Source organism: Gadus morhua, chromosome 9, assembly GCF_902167405.1.
Source record: "Gadus morhua chromosome 9, gadMor3.0, whole genome shotgun sequence".
Taxonomy (NCBI): Eukaryota; Metazoa; Chordata; class Actinopteri; order Gadiformes; family Gadidae; genus Gadus; species Gadus morhua.
The window spans coordinates 5,847,351-5,869,510 of NC_044056.1; the positions used below are offsets into that span (position 1 = coordinate 5,847,351).

Genomic DNA, 22,160 nt, shown 5'->3' on the forward strand with positions numbered 1-22,160 from the left:
GAATACTCCGTGGTGCCCTAACCGGAAATTACGATCACGACAGCTATAAAAGCTATAAAAACTACAAAATGACTATTAATGCAGGCTATGTGGAGAATGCGCAGACGTTGGCTCAGCCTGGCTCCGCCCTCTTCCGCTATGTAGCTAAGATGGCTGCTGTTGAGTATGAAAAGTGTACATCGATCCACACTTCGGGGTTTGACCGTTTTGAGTACATCATCCGGGTCCTTTCAGTACACTTATTTTCGCCCGATCTGAATCGGAACGCCCTACGTACTCAAACTGAGTATAGCAAGTATGGATATTGGAGCACAGCAGAAGGCTTTTTTCAAAAAGTGTAGAAGCGTAGTTAGAGGCTAGTTGTTGTGACCTTTGACCCTGCTCTGTGATGTTCAAATCGGAGCCCTCTTTGAGGAGGAACTCGGCCATCTCCACGTGGTTCTCCCGAATGGTCACAGCCAAGGGTGTGAAGCCCTCCTGAAAACACACCATCCAGGTTAAAACGCTGGAAACACAATCCGGGCAAACCCATTCACATAAATAAACACATTACAAAAATCAATGTACAGTACATTATTAAAACCACTACGATACAGGGGTATATAAAGCCCCCCGAAAACAGATTTGCTAAGTGCATGGATGCAGCACGTTCTCCAGCCGACCGATTCCGGTCGGATGAGACGAGCCGGGGAACGAGGACCTCAGCCCGGGTTCGGTGCGGTGCATAAAGAGAGCGGCCTCGCCTTGTTCTGGGCGTTGATGCTGGCCTCGTGCTCCAGCAGCAGGGCCGCGGTGGAGCTGGACGGGATGTTGGCGGCCAGGTGCATCGCCGTGTTCCCGTTGATGTCCACCAGGTTGGGGTCGGCGTGGCCCTCCAGCAACGTGCTCACACAGCGCTCGTGCTGGCATTGCACCGCCTGCCGCCGCCACGCAGGAAGGGGAACACGGGGAGTTTGTTAGGCAGGGAATAGGAAGGAAAACATGGGCTTGAGTCCGACTGTTCAGTGCATTTATGCATATGTTATGGGTCTTATGTTGCCGTAAAGTGAGGACAAAGACAGAAAAGAGGGCTACAAGTGAGACAACACGTCGGTACGAAGCTGGGTAGCTACAAGGCATGTTGCCCGCTTAAGTTAAGTTATCCTTTATTGTCCCTTTTTGTGGGAAATTCTTTCGCTGCTTTTTGACCCATCCGGGAGCCAGTGAACACATACACACTTGCACATACACACACACACACACACACACAGAGGAGTGACCATGTCAGAGGTCCACACATTAGGGGGCACAGTGGCACACCCTGTTCTATGTATATAAAAAAGGGGGAAATCAATCGACCATTAATCATCTACTTGATATTTAGTGCTTACCTTCATCAAGGCGGATCGGTTTTGATTGTCACATAGGTTGAGTTTGACTTTGCTGTCCAGGAGGAACTGGACCACCTCGACATGCCCGCTGGCACACGCGATATGGAGAGGTGTTCTGTGAACGGCAGAAAGGGAAGGAGACGTCAGGAGACGTCAGGAGGAGTCCTGATCCGGTCTAGCTCAGCTCGTAGAGACGGGACGCACTGCCACTACGTTAGGGGTTCGATTCCCACTGGAGCAACCCATGCTAAGATTGTATGCGCTCACTGTATTGTAAGGATGTATTGTACGGATAAAAACGTCCAGTTTCCATCAAATGATATATGTTCTATTACACACTTATTTTGATTAACTTTAGGACATCATTATGGCATTAAGAGCCGCCTAGATTCATGTTCATTTGGGGTTGATGAAAAAAAACCTGTAGGCTGATTAAACAGTATATATTACTGTTGTACTTATTGTTAGATTGAATGTGAACCCTTGGATAAGCGATCCTCATATAGGTTTAGATTACTATAACTACTATGACTATGAGCTATGAGAAAAAATAAATAAAGTGTAATTTTATACTAATTACTTAAACATAATTTGAATACAATTCATAAAGTAGTTCCAACTGTTCCGGTAATCCCAACAATTAACCCTGTCACATTCTATTGGTCAAGGGTAACAAAATCCTTTTCTGGAAACCTAAGTAAGTGGCAACACATGATGAGCGTAATGTGAACTAGGCTCAAACTCAAATGAAAGGTCATGCAACTGAATGCATTAATGCAGGTCAGTCAGTCACCACAACAATCCCATGGCATTAATTTAGGTGCGCCTTACCTGTTCTCCTTGTCCAGCTGATTAATGTCATTCTTCTTGGCGAGTTGCACCAGCTTTGGGACGTCACCGAGCAGGGCCGCCTTGTGCAGCTTTCCCAGGTCCTTTTCTTTTAAATCATATCCACCCCCGGAAGTCGTGCTTCCGTTGTCAGAAGTGTTGGACGGGAACTTTTTTTTCTTGGTGAAGTTAAATATCTTCTTCATTGTACAACTCGGAGCGGCTGAAAGCTAGACGACTTCATCGCCTTTGCAGCGTCACGGCCCGCTCATCAGGGGCTGCTCCTTCTCAGAGATCACTACAGGCGTTCCCATCCCTATAAATAAGACGTGCAAAGCGGATTAACCACTAAATTAAAACCCTCGTCGACAGCGCCTCGCTGTTGCACGAAGAGGGGCAGCGCATCCGATACATACATTGTCGCATCCTTTGATAAGGCGTTTGGCAAAAAACAATGTAGAGCAGATCACAGCACATCTACAGGGGCTGGCAGGGATACACCATGACCGAGCATGGCTTGTATGATGTTTATCCGTCAACATCGGGCCAGGATATGCTTATTAAAGGGGGTTATTTTGTTTTTTATTCACCTGAATTAATGCATTGATCGCATATCTAGTGGGCACTCACTCGTGCAATATCTGACGCGCGACTCAGACGATCACCGTACTCTCGAATCCGACTGCTAAAAAAAGTTGAACTTTATGCAACTTTATTCAAATGAGCAATATTGGACATCGACCATCAGAGAGGACTGGACTCGTGGGAAATTAAAGGTCCTGGTTTTAAGCACCTCCATCGATATAGTGGCTCCGCCAAGCAGTCATGGAGATATTGCGTTGCCATGCGTTACCACGCGTTTGACGGGGCGAGCAGCAGCAGCAGCAACGTTATTACACTATTCGCGGCGCGCACCTGAGCGTGTACCCGGCAGATTGTTGCCATGGCAACCGACGGCATACATAATCCATCATGATATGCCGTCGTAGCAGACCTACATTAGCTAGCTGTATGATTGCCGTTATTCACCGATTCACGTTTGAACCTCCATATGTCAACTTTGACCATATAATAGACCCTATTATTATAGCTCATACAAACTCGGCCGTCTGTGTAGGGGATTGTTGCCTGGCAACCCTGCTGGCGGGCTGTTCGTGTCGTCGTCCCTCAAGATCATGCTAACGTTAGGTGAGATTTCGATCATCGCATTTTGATGATTGAAAAGACATGCACCGTTGAAAGGCCCTAATCACCTCGTTGGACATCAACCACGAGCTAACGTGGCTAAACAAGCCTATTTAATTCAATGGTATTCAGCAGGAAATGTATTTAAAACGCCCGAAAAAGTGATTTATTACGATAGTTAGCTAAAAATTGAATGACCAACTCCTACTGTGTGCAATAAGACTCATAAGGTAACGTCAGCACCCATAAATAACACTCAACATTCAATGTAAAGTATGTACACAAACCTGTTGATTATGAAGATACAGCCAGTAGTATCAGAAGGAAAAAACATACGAACATGCTGGCTACTGTCGGCGCTTCAAACCAATCAGAAGGTCGTATGAGATACTCTGATCTCCGTTGACCAATGAGCAGCAAGCGTACAAAAGGTTGGTTGAGTTTTAAAAACCAGCCTCAGCGGGGAACGTATGCATTAACGACTCGCCACCACTTGGTGGGGATATTTGCTATTAAATGGAAAGTTTACTTATAACTTTCACATCTCTGGTTCAGGACTAGGATACCATCCATATGATATGGAAATTATACACTGATTGAAGACAAGACTCACACTTTAATTGACATCATCGTGTGTTGTTAAAAGTGTTATTGAACAACAATATTTAACTGGTATGGTTTATGTGTTATGGTTTATTTATTAGACTACTTTTTATTTGGTTTTCAATTCTAGGCCAACAAGTTCATGTTTAATCATACTGTAAAAAAAAAAAAAATCAGCATCTTAAAAGCAGCATATGAACAGAGTCAGATAGCCCAAGAGGCCCATACAAAGTGTTTTTTATGGACAGAGCACATTAATAAACACCAGTGAAAGAAACATAACAGAAGTATGACAGATTGCAAAAATGCTAGATTACATCCGTAGTCCCTAAGCAGGTAACAAAGCAAAACTATTACAGTGACAGTATAAAAAAACAAAAAAAAAAGATAAGGTACGTTATGAAACAATTTTAAAAGTGATCACAATTCTGGTCCGCCGTAAGCCATTGTTTGAGATGGATCTTAAAAGTGGGTTATGAAGGGCACTCTCTTATTGCAGGTGGTGGGCTATTCCAGTATTTACTTCCCTTTAAGGACAGCACAGTTTGTCCAAATGCGTGCACCTATGTGGCACCTCACGGTCTGTTGGCCCCAATGCCACTGTTAGCCATCTGTTTAATAAATTCAGTTAAAGGGGCCAAGCCCATGATGATCAGAGCAAATACAAAGCAAAGCAAAAAAGGCCACAAGATAGGCCCCTACACTATAAACAAGTGTAATGGAACCAATATAAATGCTGCACATTTGATGTTGACGTGTAGTGCACCATGCATTCTTCTTTGAGCACCTGAATCGATGCTTAACAATTTGAGAAGATTGCAACCAGAGAGCTGCATTTCTCCCAAGTGAGCACATCCTCTCTGGGATTATATTCACACCATATAAGTGTCTGTGGGTGAAGTCAAATGGCAAGCTATTTTGTGTTTATGAATTCTGACAATGAACAAAAAGATTTAAGCTCTTTCACTGCCGCACATGAGCCCACTTTCTCACCTCTCAAACAACACAAGTGTTTTGCTCTCCTGTCGTGCTAACGTATACAATGGGTTGTTTACGTCTAAATCCGAACACACCATATTAAACAGATCATGATTTCCTTTATGACTGTATACATACATATCCTTGGATACCACGTCAGCTGTAGGCCTATTTCTATCATCATTTAGTATTTCCTATTCAAGTTACCATAATTGGACATTTATGGTTGTTTAATTAATCTGAGCTGTATATCCAGATCTGATAAAACACACAGGAGATCAAGTTTATGTGCAGCACAGAGATTACAGTTTGCCACTTAATACCTCTGTGTTAAACTCCGCCCCACCACAATACTGTCTCCAACTATGGATGTGATCTGTAAAAATGTGCAAGAAAAAAAATGAATAGCTGCAAAATATTTTCATGAGAAGCTCGATGTGACTACAGATTGTGGCAGGTACACGTTTTAGTAGAAATTTGAGATGACATTTACAATGCCTTTGTGCCTCAGTGTACAGCCTCAAAGGAATCTAACGAGAAGTACTTCCCAGATAGACCTCTGTGATAATGTTCAGACTAGAAGACTAGACTCATGATTTAAGTCTGCGTGTGAAGGTGCTTATTATCAGGACAGCCGCTGATCCAATCATAAGCAGTGGGAACATTCAAAACGATGGTGGCCAACATTAATAAAAACGTTATGTGACTAAAAAGTATGACCTTTTCTTGATCTGAGGAAAATGTTCGGTGGATGCAAATAAATACAGTTATGATGTGTTTATTTGGAATTTAAATAAATGATGAAGGTTAAGCTGGCTTGGAGAGAAAAATAAGGAACAATATAATAAATTGATAGAGGAATTTTGAGGTCTGAGTGAATGTCTAAAAAAGTGCATGACTGCGACAACTCCGTAGGTTAAGTTTAAAAGGACAGATATCTTGCCTGCCACATTTCTGAAGAAAAAATCTAAATTAACTAAATGGATAATAATACAACTTGGTAAGCATAGGTTAAAATAGAATAGAATAGAATGAGAGGAAATTGTCCAATCACTCTGACCATGGTTAAGGGCTATAAATACAACAACATTGTTTTGAAGTGTGTGGGCAAAATTCTCTCATTGTTTTGTACTTTACACATATATTCATCATACGAGCACAACAGGGAACCCTATAGGGTTCAATGTAGGGGTATTTTATACTTAAATAAACTACACCAATCACACTAAGACACCCTGGGTCAATGTAGGGGACCCATTAGATTCAATGATAAGCTATTCAAGCCAAAGTAGACTCATTTTGCGGCATCTTGATAGAGACATGCTATGGACTATACAGATTTATGATGTCATGTCTTAGTCCCAAGATAAAAAAGATAAGATAAAGATAATGAAATGAGGACTTGAGCGAATTACGTTTCCCTAATACTGTTTTAATAGTGTTTAATCAAGACATTTCCTGTGAGCTTCATGGAACGTCACCTATGCTTCCTTGTACGTATTTCTGTAAGTTATTAGAAGCTTAGTTACATTTCAGCATCTATTATTTGATCTCTCGCCTCATTTGTTCGTCTATGACTAACTGGTTCATGTTGTGTGCATTGAATACAGTAGGCCAACATATTTCAAGATTGATTTGATGCATGATTCATGTTGGGGGAAGAAATCTGAGTAAATAAATTATGCATGCGTTTAGAAGGCCGGCGTTTAAAAAATAAACACTTGCCATTAGTGAGCAAATTCAAAAATGTTATGCTTTTATAGCAACTGCAAATCAGTATGCTTCTATTCAGGTGAAAGTGTCTTGTGGATATGGGTACGTGATTTGCATGTAAACTACCTTATTGAGCGTTTTGTTTTACAGGTGTGTAAACACAATGCAAATCACCATGGGCATGCAAAGCATGAATATCAGGTAAAATATATTTTCAAACTGACCACATTAAGGAAGCCATAACTTCTTTATGGATTCAGACATAGTCTTCACAAGCAGGTAAGAAAACACAAGCCACTTGGCTTATTCCTTGAAGAAATGATTAATCGCACAGGAAGTTAATTCTTGGATGTTTATTTTGTGTACGGAAGCAGGAGGTGCAAACAAGTTGTGAAAGTTATATTTAATCATCATAAAGGATCCATTTCATAGGATCGATACAAAACAATGTTTTACCGAGTATTACAATTTTATATACATGAATTAAGCCATATAAACAAGTGTAAAACTAAGAAATGACCACAACTTCGATTTTTCCCATTGTGATTCCACTTAGTGTTTTCTAATAACATTTAATGAGCAACTTCATCCTTAATGTGGTGCTGGATGATTACACCATATTCCCCTGGTCTGATGTTTTGGCCTTGGGCAATTTGGTCTGAAGAAGCAAGTCAATACTCCTCCTTATCTGAGCCATCTGATGTCTTCCCACGGGGCGTCTGATTTCGTATGTGTATGGCGTTGTATGGTGACTTTCATCACATTAGCAGCTGTGGCACTTGAGCTAAGTGCCTGCCACTTCTGGAGCAGGATGAAGGCTCGGATTTGAAGCAAGGTCTTGCATTGCAGACATTTCCCCTTCCTCGGATTGTCTTTATTCTCGCTCCTTCTCAGCCACAAGATTCCTTGCGTCATGAGAGGATGTACCTTTTCTTAGGACGCACATGGTGCATTTCAAGGCGCACCACAAAAGTCTCTTTTTGAGCCGTTTGGGTGGAGCTGTGTCACATGCAACCTATTGTCAGTGCTAATTTGGTTTCCATCGCCCCGGGGGGAGAGATGGCAGGTCTATGTGCACCTCCACATGGGGTCCCCGACAACCTAGGGCTGATCGCTTGAACCAGCATTCCTGCATGTGCCTGTCTTCATAGGGACCCGGACAGGTTTGGCTTCAATATTTAACCACTTGTTGGCTAAATTAACATAATGACGCTCTCTGGTCTGACATCTCGGTTCTTGGGTACTTTTTCTCCAAAAAGTCAGCTTCAAGCATTAGGTGGACCGCTGCTGGCTCGCGGGTCGATAAGTAATAGGCCTACACTGTAATAATTGAGGAAGTCCTCCTTATTATATCCTCATTATTTCCCATTGTGTGGCCCTGCAGACATACACTGGAGATCGACGATGTTGATAATGGTGCAATGTTTTATTCGGATTGAATAATAATCATCCCTTCTTTTACTCCCAAAAGGTTTACACGTGGCAAGATGTCAATGTTTGTCTTAACTCTTGAATAAATATGGTGTTCCAAAACCAAGAAAAGTTCTCCAACGTGCTGACTCTAAGCAATGATTTATTGTGGCTTATTTAGGGTTCACTGCTCTGTCAGTTGAACGTTGATGATTATGAATGAATCTATCAGGATGTATTTGTTTGGTTACTTAACAAGTGAGAAATTGTGTTTGTCCATCATTAAATACGTTGTAATGATTTGATACGTTTATATTGTTTTGGGGTTTATAAACATGAATGGTTTCCCTCATTTGCAAGAATAAATATAGTTTTGCCATCAATATTAGCTAATTATGAATGCTGGTGTTATTAACTACATAGAGTTATATCAATAAATAATAGGCTTTTTTTAGGCCAATTTTGTCAATCAAATTCCGAGACAAAAATGGGGAAAGAAAGAGAGAGCAAGAAAGAAAGTTAAATATTTATACAATATCTGCTTGGAAGAACAAACATGCACTGAGCAAGCAGAATTTTTATGGGGAAATGAGCAAAGGTGTTTACAATATGTTGGGCTATTGCTGTTGTCGGTTGTCAAAGAGTGACATTCACTGTCAGATATTGGCTGGAGATGGTTAAAGTTCCTTCCAAGCTCTTTGAGCCTTGATGAACGAATTCATCAAACTAAGGCAGAGCCATTGGGGCTTCTTCCACTCACTGTTTGGTGAGGCTTATGAGTTTAAATAAATGTTGTTCCTTGTAATGCTGAAGAGGATGTGTGATGAAGACTTGATTCTAAACTGTAATAAATCTGACATTGTTGTAAATGCCTGTTTAGGACCACATTTCCCAGAGGCCAATGCCTCAGGGAAATGCCTCTCTGGTGGCTCATCCATTTCCTTGGAAGAGAAATCAAATTAAAATCAAATTAAACAATCCTTGGCGATGCGGTTTCGAGTGGGTACGTGGGGCTATTGTGGCCTTTCCCGGCTGTGGGCCATTCTTCATGTGAAATCAATTCAGGGGCCACTCACACCAGGGCCGTTTGCCTGTCTCCATGTGATATTAGCCCAGTAGCGACATTTTCCACCATTTTTATAGCTTATCGGATGTTCTCATTTAAGTGCGTCAGACAAATTTTGGTTTCAAACTTTGACATTTTCTTATTGATGACTCTGTGTGGGTTTTTTTGAGTGAAAATTATTTTTCAACTTGCTTGCCTTTCCCACCGATTATATTGGACAAATTCAAACTGCAGAATAAAAATGGCCTACTTGCATGTTCCATAGCAACACTTACATTAAATGATTTGTATTTTCATAATTCAGACTACATACTGTATAGTATAAGCGAGAGTAGCAGTACATTTTCTGTAAGAAGAAAATAACAGCTGTAAATCTATTCTATATCTTTCTTATTCTTCACATGTCAGATGGATTCAGGAGATGGAACATAGCTAGGGAATGCAGTGAAAGAAGAAGACAGAAGTTCATGTTCCATTTTTCAATGCAAAATATTGATGTTTCTCTTATGAAATATAAGGAAACATACATTCATAAATGAACTTCAAATTTTTATAAAAATTATGAAAAAATGAAAGAAACTTCTCTGGAAGGAATTTAAAGCAAAATAAAATGAAGTGAAATGAAATTCAAAAACCCAAAACATAAAAAATTGTCCCAGACAATTAGATGACTAATAAAATAAGGTTTGAGGACACAGGATATCGAAACATGAGCAAAGACAGGGGTGAAGACATCTGCGTCCACAACCAGCTCCACAAAGTCTCAGCGAGGAATGTCTGTGATGAGGCTTTTGTTTGCCTGTCACACACATTACATTACCACCTCACATTCTTTTTCCATTAAAAAAAAAGGCATTAAAAACGTTTCCCCCGATTGTCTGCCAGGCTTGGTTATCCTCATTTGGTCCCGTGTTGATGGGTTTCAATGTGTTTTTAGATGGTTGATATCGTCCGCTGATGAAATACATTCAAGAGGCCATTTGGATATTGTTAGGGAGAAGTTATTTCAACTCATCAAAAGGTCCATAGGCTTAGGAGGATTTAGTGTAGCCCTCAGCTTGCGTGTTTATTTTCACAACCAACTGCCAACAGCATGGGACTTGCGCTTCTGCCGGAGAAAAAACGTCACCCACGTTTTATCTATTTCAGACGTTTTCGCTTTTTTTCAAGGCTCCCAGTCAATATTTGGAGGCTCCTTGCATAGAAACATCTGGAGGTTATTTAACTGTTTCTCAGCATCTGCTTGGCTTGGAGCGTCTGCTTCCAGGCATGAGAATAAGCGAGTGACAACCAAGGTCAGGGCAACTGAGAAGGGCCGAGGTGGAAAAGTCTCAGAGCCACCATTACTCTAATGCCATTTCCCTTTCTAATGAGTCAGCGAGGACCATGGGAAAACACGAACAGAGGTTGTAAAAAAAATAACAAACAATGTATTTTTTTCTATGGCCGTGACAGTAGTAGTAAGCATGCTTTTGTTGAAACATTGTTTGAAGTGTGATGAGATAAAAAAGGAGGAATCTGGAATAAATACTTGGCAATAGGGTTGTTGAAAGCTGAACCAGATAAAAAAAATAGTACTACCAAAGACATTTAGGAAGTATCGAATAAAGGTTATAGGTTGTATACACATTTAGGAAAATGATTTATGCACAATACACAAGTTTCACATCTCCTTCAGTAAAAGTGTCTGTTTTTATTGTATTTTTCTTAACAATAAAGTCAATCTCTCTTTTTTGATATAGTTACATTTTCTTTAAAATAAAGTTAATTTTTCTTTGATATGAAGTTCATTTTCTCTCAAATAAAGGAATGAATATTGCTCAGCCTGATCCAGAAACAGAGTACCCTGGTGTTTCATTTCACCCTGCTCATCAGCTGTTCCCATGGGGATAGAGAGTCAAAAGAGATTTCGGTAGTGTTAGATTACTGTTAAAACGCCATGGTAATGGCTGCATGAGGCAAGCAGAAGGCATAAGCCTTGCGCTGACTTAAGTAGGCCTACGACATGACATCCCGAAATCGAGGCTGAGGTGTAGAAGCATACCTTTGGCCCGGGCCTGCTTGCTCAAATCCCCACAGATATCAAACAGATATCAAAGACACGCTCCAAACCACGTCACATTGAGTTTGTGGAACTTACCAACTATTTTTTCAAATGTCCTTTAATCGATCCAATAAATGCCGTGATAATAATGATAAAAGGCAGGGATTATGTGTGCTATCTTTTTTCTGACTTTGTGCACAGCCTATTCATTCTTAAGTCTTCCTGTCTTTACTTCTTTCTTTCCATCTTTCTTGTTATAGTGGCAACCTTCCCCATTCACAGACAGTGAATCAATCACAGGAAACCTCTGTCACAATGTTTTGACTCTTTATGATGATTTTTCAAGTCCACTCAAGTTTACCACAGAAGCAGTTTTTGTTGCGTCCAATCAAGAACTGCTCCTAGTTTGGCCATCGGCATCCAGTCACCACTCCCTGTGGAGCGGTTAGGCAGCAGTGGAATCCTAACTTCATGGTTTCCTATACATCAGTCAAGTCCGCGATCAACACACAACAAGGACCAGAATAAAAGGTCCACATGTGAGACGGAATTAAAGCAAACAGTTAGATGGAGAACATGTATATGAGTAATGGTGTTTTCTCAAAGGGCGCTACCCAGTAATTCTTAATCTTTCAATGCCAGGAAAAGAACCAAAAGGCACAAAAGGTGCCTTGTGCCAAAAGGGGATTTAAGGGGAAGAAAGTATATCACTCATATGAAGTCAACTTTGACGTTTCCTATACAAGGGCAGGGACAATAGTGAGATACATTTGCTGAATTTCACTAAGCGGTTATAACAGAAAAAGTGTAATTTTATGTTAAGGCAAGTCTAGTCACTTTAATTTATAGAGCCAATCATCACAGTTACATTCTCAAAAGGCTAATTATGATTTGTTTCCAAAGAAAATTGCCTTCCCTCGATCAATAGCTGAAAATAATAATTTCTTAACACTTACCACATTACCACAAATGAATACATTAGTGACTCTCCTTCATTTGTTTTGGCCTCCATCCCAGTTTACGCTAAAATGTAAAAAGTATTTTTTGGCCAACTCCAAGTGCCATTAAAATAAATCTTTTATTTTGTTGATGGAATTTGTGTCTGTGTACTACTCATCTTAATGTAACATAGATTGTAAATTATGCAAACTAACCACTATCTGTGAGCCACTCACGCATGCATATGTATGAAATAAACAAGTGAAGTGCTTTCGGTGCCAAGACTGTATGGTTTTCCATACAGCCTCCATTAAGTTAGCCGGTTTGATTGGAGCCAACTGTAGCCTTTTAGGTTAAGGAAAATAAACAGACCGATGTGACTTGGCTTCATTGATGAAGTTGGCACTTGGCTTCATCACACATATAATACTCCAATGGCCCTCTCTTACTCTACACCGTTTACTATACAACCATCAAAGGATTGGGCACCTGCAAAGCAGAGTCGACCTGGCATAGGATGGGTTAAGGGAGGGAAATTAGACTGGGTAACCACTTCCACACTGGCTCTTATCGATATTGACATTATAAATATTTGTGTTTGGGGAAGTTGGTCGAAGTTTTATTTTGAGAAACAACAACATGGAACCTTTAATTCTATCGAATTGGAAATATAATTCTATCTCCTTATATTCGCTGGATCATAGCTTCACATGTGGCAGGTAAAACTGCAGACTGAATAATAATAATAAAGCTTTTCAACACAGATCCTATTTTGCTGTACTACTCGCTTGCATAATCATTCCAGAGCAGCTTGCTCAGGCTCTGCAGACCACGGCTGGGAACGGCTGTGACTCTCTGATTACTGCTGCCTGCTTGCATATAACTCTAGATGTATGAATAATGCTCACTTTCTTGCTTTCAGACAAACAGCCCAAGAAATTCCTGCAGCTTTCTCAGTCGCTTGCTGAAGTTGACGGGAAAAAAGATGTGGACGCATGGGATTGGAATGTAACAATATCTGAACACCATAATCCACAGATTGTCATCTTCAATTTTTTTTTATTATTATTATTATAATATTATTATTCACTGCACGCCACGGTCTTCTCATGTGGGGTGGGGGTGGAGGGGGGGTGGTGGGGGGGTGGAGAGATCACGCAGCCCACCTGACTGGCCTAACGAGGAGCCAACCATACGCTCCTCGTCAACACTTTTAAAAGTGACATATTATACCAGCAGGTGTGAGTGTGATTAGCCGTAGCAAGCCCTTTTGAAAAGCTGCCTCTTCTGACATCACAAGTGGGCGGGTCCAACTAGATGTACATGTATGACGAATAGATTAGCAACATTTGCTACAGTCCACGGGGTAGGCTGGTAAGACAGACTGGTATCTATCCAGCACACATCTAGGTGGAAACACACCCACTTGTGATGTTAGAAGAGGCAGATTTTCAAAACGGCTTGTAATGGCTAATCACACTCACACTTGGTGGAAAAATATATCACCTTTATAGCACCAGGTGGGCGAACAAGAACCTACGGACGTTTCCTCAGAGCCCATCACCCAACGACCACAAGCGATTTCCGAGCCTCACCATAAAACAACCACAACAACAACCGGGCCATGGAGACCAGCAACGCGTTAACAGTGGAGAGAAGGCAAACGTGTTGACTCCATCGTCTATTGTGCTGCTTGTTATTTAGGAAGACGGTGGTGACGACAACTATGGAATCTGTGAGAGTGAGCCAAAGCCTGGAGTATTTCTACTGTTGGCCGCTAATGGATCCCTCCTGCCGCTCCCGGTGTCCGCCACAGGCGGGCTTGGGTCACACGCACACACTATTACAACAACAACAACACATCATCCACGGCGGAGCAGTGAGGGAACTCAAACAGTGGATTCTGGTGGGAAAGTTCCTCAATTGTCTTTTTGCGTTCTTTACTCTTTTGCTTTGAAGGTGTTGTCTGAAAATCGAATGCAATGAAACATTGTGTGCGGTTCGTCACATTCTCTAATGGCAATGAATGGGTGAACCCACTTAAAATGACATAATAACTCATAACACCTGTTTCACTCCAATGTCTGCAATCTACATGTTTGCTTTTATTGAGCAAGATAACCCCTAGTGTCACTTTGGATAAAGAACAACATGAATGGCTAATATTTATGTATATGCGTTTATTTATTTTGTATTTATTTATGCATATGATAAACTGCGCCACCTCTTCTACAGAGATTTATATTTATCGTTTTTGTATCCTTTCTCCAACCTAATGGAGAAGATGGACCAGAAGATGCATTGTGTCTCTGTCCTCCTCCTCCCAGAGTCCTCCTGGGCCCCGACGGCCCCTCAGGTTAGATATCTTCAAAACATTCCAGCCACACGGTTTGAGGTTTTCAGCACAAGGGAATCGAGAAGTGCCTCCCCAATTTGGTTATCTTCTCATTGTCAACGCCCCGCCGTCAATCCTTCCCCACCTCAACTAAAAAGGCTTGTCTCTTGTGTGTGTGCCGGTGGAAAAGGTCAGTGGAAAATACTGCCAACACATTGGACCACAAGTGATCCACTAATCTGCAGCTGAGGGACCACCGCCAAGTCCTTTTCATCAAGGTGATCTTCAACATCAAGATGCATTCTTTCTGCTTTAGATCACATTTCACTATACATTATTCTTACTCTGTAAGCCTCTCTAGCGCCACGTTTTAAACTCAGATGATTTCTCCAAGGGGCTGTTTGTAGACAGAGGTGGGACCTCTATGACGGTGACTGATGGAGATTGAACTGTGAAGCACTGACTTCAAAAGAGCGCTGGGGAGACACCTGAGAGAGAGAGAGAGAGAGAGAGAGAGAGAGAGAGAGAGAGAGAGAGAGAGAGAGAGAGAGAGAGAGAGAGAGAAAGAGAAAGAGAAAGAGAGAGGCAGAGAGAGAGAGAGAGAGAGAGAGAGAGAGAGAGAGAGAGAGAGAGAGAGAGAGAGAGAGAGAGAGAGAGAGAGAGAGAGAGGCAGAGAGAGAGAGAGAGAGAGAGAGAGAGAGAGAGAGAGAGAGAGAGAGAGAGAGAGAGAGAGAGAGAGAGAGAGAGAGAGAGAGAGAGAGAGAGAGAGAGAGAGAAAGAAATGGGCACACCGACCCAGTCACAGAAAGCAGTGGCTTCAATGAGTCCCCTCTCGGTATAGACTGTGTGGAACGATTTTTTCCATCCCTTTCTACTACACTGCGCTGTGCTGTGCATATATGTTTTCCAGAGGTCCGGTCGAGACAGTAGGGCACTTCAGCAGTCTCCACTCAGCTCCCTGTGAGTGTAAAACCTGGATGGAAACGAGTCCCCTGATGAAGAATGAAAGCCACAGCAGTGAACGTTGGCCTCTGGCCATGTGTCTTGTTTTGAGTGACCTAACCTTTATTTGCACAGGGTCGGGTTTTGTTTTTGCGGTTTTTATACGAAGTGTGCTTCACATTCATGCCTGTGGAGGCGAGGGGAAACCGCACCAGGGGGAAGAACACGTGAACACGGAAAGAACATGTGATTGCGAAGCAGAAAGGCCCCACTCAGGTCCTCCTTGCTGGGAGGCAAATACCGGCAGTTTTAGAAAACAGAGAACAGGTGGAAAGTTTGAGCTACATTGACACATGCGGGCACTTACGCACACACACACACACACACACACGCACACACACATTCACGTAAGAACATACTGACACCCACACACACACTAACACATGCATGTTCATACATTCTCTCTCACAATCCCTCATGTACATTATGTCTGGTTGAGTTTAAAAGAGAAAGAGTATGTGCCCACACATGTACATATTCATCCATAAATACATTCTCAAACACACACACACTTGTGATTGGTGTGTGAGATGTGTCCATCTTAAGCTTAACATAACCTCTAATACAACATTTTGGACGTTCAAGAAGAAGCAATTTACATTAGAAGGGACTGATACTCCTCGGAGTCAGCTGACTTAATTAATTAGCAGTAATTCTAACAGGCCACAGCTAAGGTGAACTCATTTGGGTTATACAAGAGCCATCTTGAGGACAGAATTCAAAAATGTAATTTGTTATTTCGGGTTTATCTTGCATAACTTTCCAGCACACATCTAGGTCCATAATTACTCTCTCTATGTACTAGTACTACATGTACTCTTGTCAAGACCTTTGTCAAAAGAATTGTATTTTCACTCCAAAAATATATAAATTAAAAAATATCAATACAAACAAATCCAAACCTAAAATATTAAGTACCTGTCCATGTTTTAAATACCAAACAGTAGATGTCATGTTCACCAAATAGCAATTAATATCTGTTATATACAAACTGTAACTTTAGGAAAGGGAGAATATCTCAAGTTTCCAAATATGTGTGCGAATGTATCCAAGGGAATTCTAGGGGATTTAAAGACATTCCATGGCTCGGAAATGTCATATCAATGTGGGAAAAACTTCCTCATAAAACCATAATACTTTAGTTTAGACCGTTGGCACTGGAAAAGAATGTTAAGTTATAAGAAATGAGGTGTGAGTAATGAATTTGAAACGAAATGTAACACGCCACGACATCACATGACACCCCTGCTTAGTGGAGGGCACTGAAGCGTGGACCAATAGGGGCACAGGGTCATGTCCCTACCCCTACCCCCCACCCCCCCCACACCCCCCGGGCGAACCGACAACCTTTTAAATCCATAGAAACCACCGGGTTTCACCACCTGTTGAATCCATGGAAACAACAGGGTATCAAAAGGAAGTTTGACACGGGTCTAACACAGACACACACACTTGCACACACATACATACATGTACACACCCCAGCTGGGTTCACAGCTGGGGTAGCAACACACATGCCTAACATGTTTATGCAGTTGATTCATGCCAGACACGAGTGGAAAACAGTAAGGGGAGACAATAAACCAGTGATCGCTTCTGGGCAAGACTTGTGTTTCCCACAACTTCATCACACTATCGACCAAAACAAATAGAGCACCAGTCCACCACCAATGCCGAAAAAATGGAGCATGCTAAAGACTCTCCTCTTTCGGACATGTTCCATGTGAGATGATCTGACATGATCAATATTGTTGTCGTGACAAGATGCAATCAAGCAGCCCTTGCCTTTTCATGTTTTCTGTGGTAAGATCGACCGAGCAGCAGTGGTAAGCAGAGGCACCTCAGGCACATTGCTTGGAAGATCGATTCTTCACAGCTTCACTCCCTGATTCCATTATCCTTTTTCAAATATTTTCATTGGCTTTTTTGTGCCTTTATGGGCACAAAGAGACTGTGACAACTGGCAAACAGACGAGAGTGAACAAAATACATCCCGGACTGCAGGACAAAATCGATCAAGGGTCACCACAGAGTGTATGATGCACCAGAGCGTTTGGGATACCTACTCTTTTCTTATCCATTTTATTCAGTGCCTCTCAGGTCGTCGTTTGGTGTCAGTGTGAAATGCTTGCAGCGCACCGAAGATTCCGTGATAATGGATGTGATTTTGGGACAGCGGATTGTGTCGCAGTTCGCATAAGACTCAGAGAGTGCTGTGGTAAAAACACACAAAAAAATGTCTTTATTAGTTTAATGTTATGTGAACTGAAAGTGGTTGTTTCATAGTGGAGGAATGATGTTCCAAATGTTGGCAAGGCCTTATCACTTCTCTCGTTGTGTGTGTGTGTGCGTGTGCGTGTGTGTGTGTGTGCCCGCGTGCGGGCACACACACACACACACACACAGACGTTCTGTCAATAACACAAAGCCTAGGCTGAAATAGGCTGTTCAAGGAGAGAATATTTCCGTTCAGTCTCCAAACAAACATGACTTGATTGGCGGTCAGCATCCAATCACAAATGGAATCTGTTCAGCGTTGTTTTTAACCAGCTTTTACCAGTGTCTCTAAGTGTGTGTATGTGAATGTGAATTTACGATGAATGCCAATAGAAACACATGATTTATTCCTGATTAGCTTCTGCTTTGAGGATTTCAAGTAGCAGCGGCGATACAAATGTTTAAACTCTGGAAAATCTTTTTTTCTTTTTTAAACCTATGAATCTGTCCAGCAAGCCACTTAAAGCAAACGCTCAAAAAAGCTATGCACAAAACAAACAATGCCACACATGAGAGATTGTCACCCTCGTTTCCCCTGCAGACCTCCTGGCATCTCTCGCTAATAGCTGTGTGTGTGATTATCGCTAATGACAGTGTCCTAAGGCATCAGTTGAGCTGAACCGTAACACTCCGGTCCCCTTCGGACCTGTCAAAAGGGATGCTTTCCTCCCCGCTTCGGTGCCATGGGGCTCCTCTGGGATGGCACGCACTGATCGGCGGTGCAGCCAGCAGTCAGATTGCCAGGGGTCAGTTATTAAGTCCAGGGGATGGGGGTGGAGCAAGTGGAGGAGGCGGAGAGGGGGATTATGGTTCGAGGGGAGCACGCTCCGCCGGCTTGGTGTATGTTTCATCTGAGGCGTGCCTTAACTCGGCACCCCCTTTCATCTCCCTGTAAATCCCGTCTCTGACTCCCAGCAAATCATCCGTACTCGCATGTGAGTGGTGATCAGGGTAGAGGAGCATCGGGGGAGGGGGGGGCAGGTGGTTAGGAGGTTGAGGGATGAGGGGGGGCTGAGTTCAGGGGTCACCATGACACATTGCATAACAGGAAGGTTTTTGAACGCGGCCATTCCAAAGGCATCCTTGCTTGATTCATTTCTGTGGAAATATTCAAAGGTTCTCGTCTGAAATGATTGTTATCAGATGTGTGCCGCTGAACTGTAGATAATTAATGTGATATTTCTGAAAACATTGGAAAGCCATATGGAAGTTGGAAGGAATGGAATGGTGCCCGGCCTTTATGTAGGAGGGGGTCTCGTGTGAGGTTAGGCAATCCACGCAGGCCTCCTTTTAGGTCCGATGGCACCGGTGAAGCGAACCAGGGAAAGAAAGACGCTGAGTGCAGAATATCAGAATGATCAGACTGAAGATAGTAAATCTGTCACATACACACAGAGTTATGGCTGCACTTCAGAGATTTTCCCCAAAAATGTTTTCCATTCTTTCCTTCTCTATTTCGTTTTGTTGTTAAATCTGTCAGTGGTTAAAACGAAATGAAATTCTTCAGACGGTTAACCTTTTTGGGGGGATATTTCACGGATACTCTCAGGTATCGCAAGCTTTCAGCCGGTTATAAATTCTCCATTCGAGATGACTGTCGTTATGGTTTTATAAGTGCACATAAAAGAAAGTTCTATCTGAAACTGTGGTGTGTCTTCAGGCTTTAACAGAGAGACAGGGATTTCCGGCTGTACCTTGGATGCAATCACAACACAGTATTGATGACAAGAGAGAAAAAGCCAACACAAAACGTAATGTCAAGGGCCAGGGCAGGCTGAGGTCCCAACCGTCCACACAAAATAATTCCCTTTAAGGAAAATAATATAAAAAAAGTTAACAGTACAGAGAAAGTGCCATTTGAATACCGTTTGCCATTTGAAATCCCATGGCCTGGTGTAGTCCAGAGCAGACACATTGAACGGGCTGATCTGACTGGCCAGGGTGTTTACTACTGCACCATCGTTCCCGCTGAAGAATTATGCATGCAAACCTTGGCATGCACCGCAAGCCGGGGTTTGCCTCCCAGAATGTGACAGACATGAAATGAGTGTGGAGGGAGGAAAAAGTATCCAACCCAAGACCCCCAGACATAAAAATAAACAATTACTCCATCCAAACTTTTTATGAAACGCAAAGTGTGAGTTGTATTCTCCTCAGCACTCATTATGAGGCCATGCTTTCAGCGCCTTAACGACACACTGGGGGGGGGGCACGATTTGGGTCTTCCTTCGCTCGCTGCTCATTTTTTCCTGGCCATCGTTGAGCCATCAACCCTTAAGTATACACCACGACAGCTGCGGGGAGCTAATGAGCGTGTGCAACAACATAACATGAATCTATCAGAACCCCCTGTGACTGTGACCCCTCTCTGGACAATCGGCCGTGGCGTGCAATGTGACACAGCAGAATCACGACCAGTTTAAATAGACCACCCTGATTGGACGCCGAGTCTTGTGGGGGCGGTCCTACCCCCGTGTCTGACATTGTTTCGACAGACACGCTAACAACTGACTCAGCTAACAAACACATAAATACATGCATTTGGTTTATAAGTAAAAAATAATTAGAGGGAGTCTGTTATAGTTGGTTCCTGAGTGCTAGGGCCTGAAGAAAAGCACTGCTCTGTGAAACATACCCTGGGGCCAGGGCTCCAAATCCAGTTAAGCGTTGAGCTACTGGTAGCGCTCCAGATGTCTCGGCTGCTGCTGCACTCGAGATTTATTTGTTTTTATCATCCGCACCGGCTAAACCTTTAATAGTCTACGGGTCGAAACGCAATCCCAGTAAAACATAGGCAATTTTCCATGACATGTTTAGATTCTCCCTGCACAGTCAATTAGAGCCTGACGATGATATATATGTGCTTTGGGTCTGTGCCACGCGTTTCGCTCGACGTGCAGTAGCTATGGACATTGGGTGCACGTCAAGAAAAGCAGCGCCTCGGCAGAAGGAAAGGATGTGTTTTATGTTATAGAGCATAAGGGCACCCTCCGGACTGCTGTACATAATAGATGTATCATGTGTTTCTGTTGTGTGTGTGTGTGTCTGCACCACTACACATCTGTCTTACTTTCCAGAGATGAGTAGCAGCACTGGTAGCAGCATCTCAGAGGCTGCCGGGTGAACATGTCCTGCGTTGTGTCTGCGGTCTGTCTCCTCTGGTCTGTCCAAGCTTTTATTTGACTTCACGTGTACTGCTTCACATGACCCTCTTTCCTCCACGCACGCACACGCACACACACACACACACACACACACACACACACACACACACACACACACACTAATCAGTGAGGAAGTATCCATTCTGCTTCCCCACACCTCCCCCATGACCCCATGTACAAATACACCGCTATTTGAAGTTCAAAGATAACCCCGCTGAGCTTACAAATGCTGTCGAACCCCTTTTACAATCAGCATGTGTTTTCAGTTCCCTACAGTAGTTGCATGAGGAGGCCTTGTTGTAGAATAACACAGGCGTTTCACTAGAGATGTCACGGTCTTAAGTGTTTTCATTGAGCATCACCGCTGTTACGGCAGCTCTTCTGAGACTCCGCAGCCTATATGACTAGTGTGGGTTTAACACGTCGATAGGTATTGGACCGAGTCCCAGAAGAAGTCTTACAATTAAACATGAGCTCTCTTGGATAAACTGTATACATCTGTGATTGGATACGTCATAAGATGTAAATCCAGTCCCCTGGATACAGAACAGCCCAAAGCCCTTTTAAGGTTTACAAGGGTCGTAGTTATTTATGGACTAAGGTGAAACATGTACGAAACAAAGGAAGAAACATCAGTGTGTGTTGCGCTGGCTTGCTTAGCATTGTGAGCTTTCCACGTGCGTTGTCTTGTGTGGTGCTGGGCTGCTCCTCTTGGCGCTGTGACCAGCATTGCTGTGTTGCGAGCATGGCTGTGTAATGTATGTTAGCTATAACAAAAGCGAGGCGAGGTCGTGTGTTTTATTGTGTTCCTATGATGATGTCACACACTTCCATCCTGCCGCTGCCCACTAATGAGACGCTGATCGGTCTGCACATGTTCCACCACACATTCCCGTGATCAGATTATAAAGAGGCCAAGACACAGTATCACAGCAGGTACGTACAGTAAATCACTCTGGTGTAGCTGACTTACAGCACGTACAGACACTAAAGACCCATGTGTAGCCACTCCCAGAGCAGCCAAGCAGGGGAATGCAACAGCTCCTGGCCTGGACGTCGGCCTTGCCTCGCACCCAAGCACCTCTCCTGACACCTAGACGGATGTGTTCCATATCAAAGTGCACCAGAAGTGACGTTTCCTGGACGGATATCCGTAACGCTGACCAGGGACTTCTGTGGGGACACATAGAAACCGGAGGGCATGACTCTCCGTCACACCATTGCTCACAGAGAGAGAGAGAGTAAA

General features: G+C 42.9%; 1 protein-coding gene across 1 annotated transcript in view; it reads right to left on the reverse strand.

Moving 5' to 3' along the window:
• Positions 1-3,767, reverse strand: part of ankrd26 (ankyrin repeat domain containing 26) — a 35,226-nt gene extending 31,459 nt beyond the window's left edge. The window contains 5 exon segments of the mRNA XM_030366266.1: positions 371-477; positions 744-917; positions 1,371-1,485; positions 2,202-2,514; positions 3,671-3,767. Coding sequence (XP_030222126.1) covers positions 371-477; positions 744-917; positions 1,371-1,485; positions 2,202-2,404 — 599 coding nt within the window. The 5' untranslated portion in view covers positions 2,405-2,514; positions 3,671-3,767.
• Positions 3,768-22,160: the final 18,393 nt, after the last annotated feature.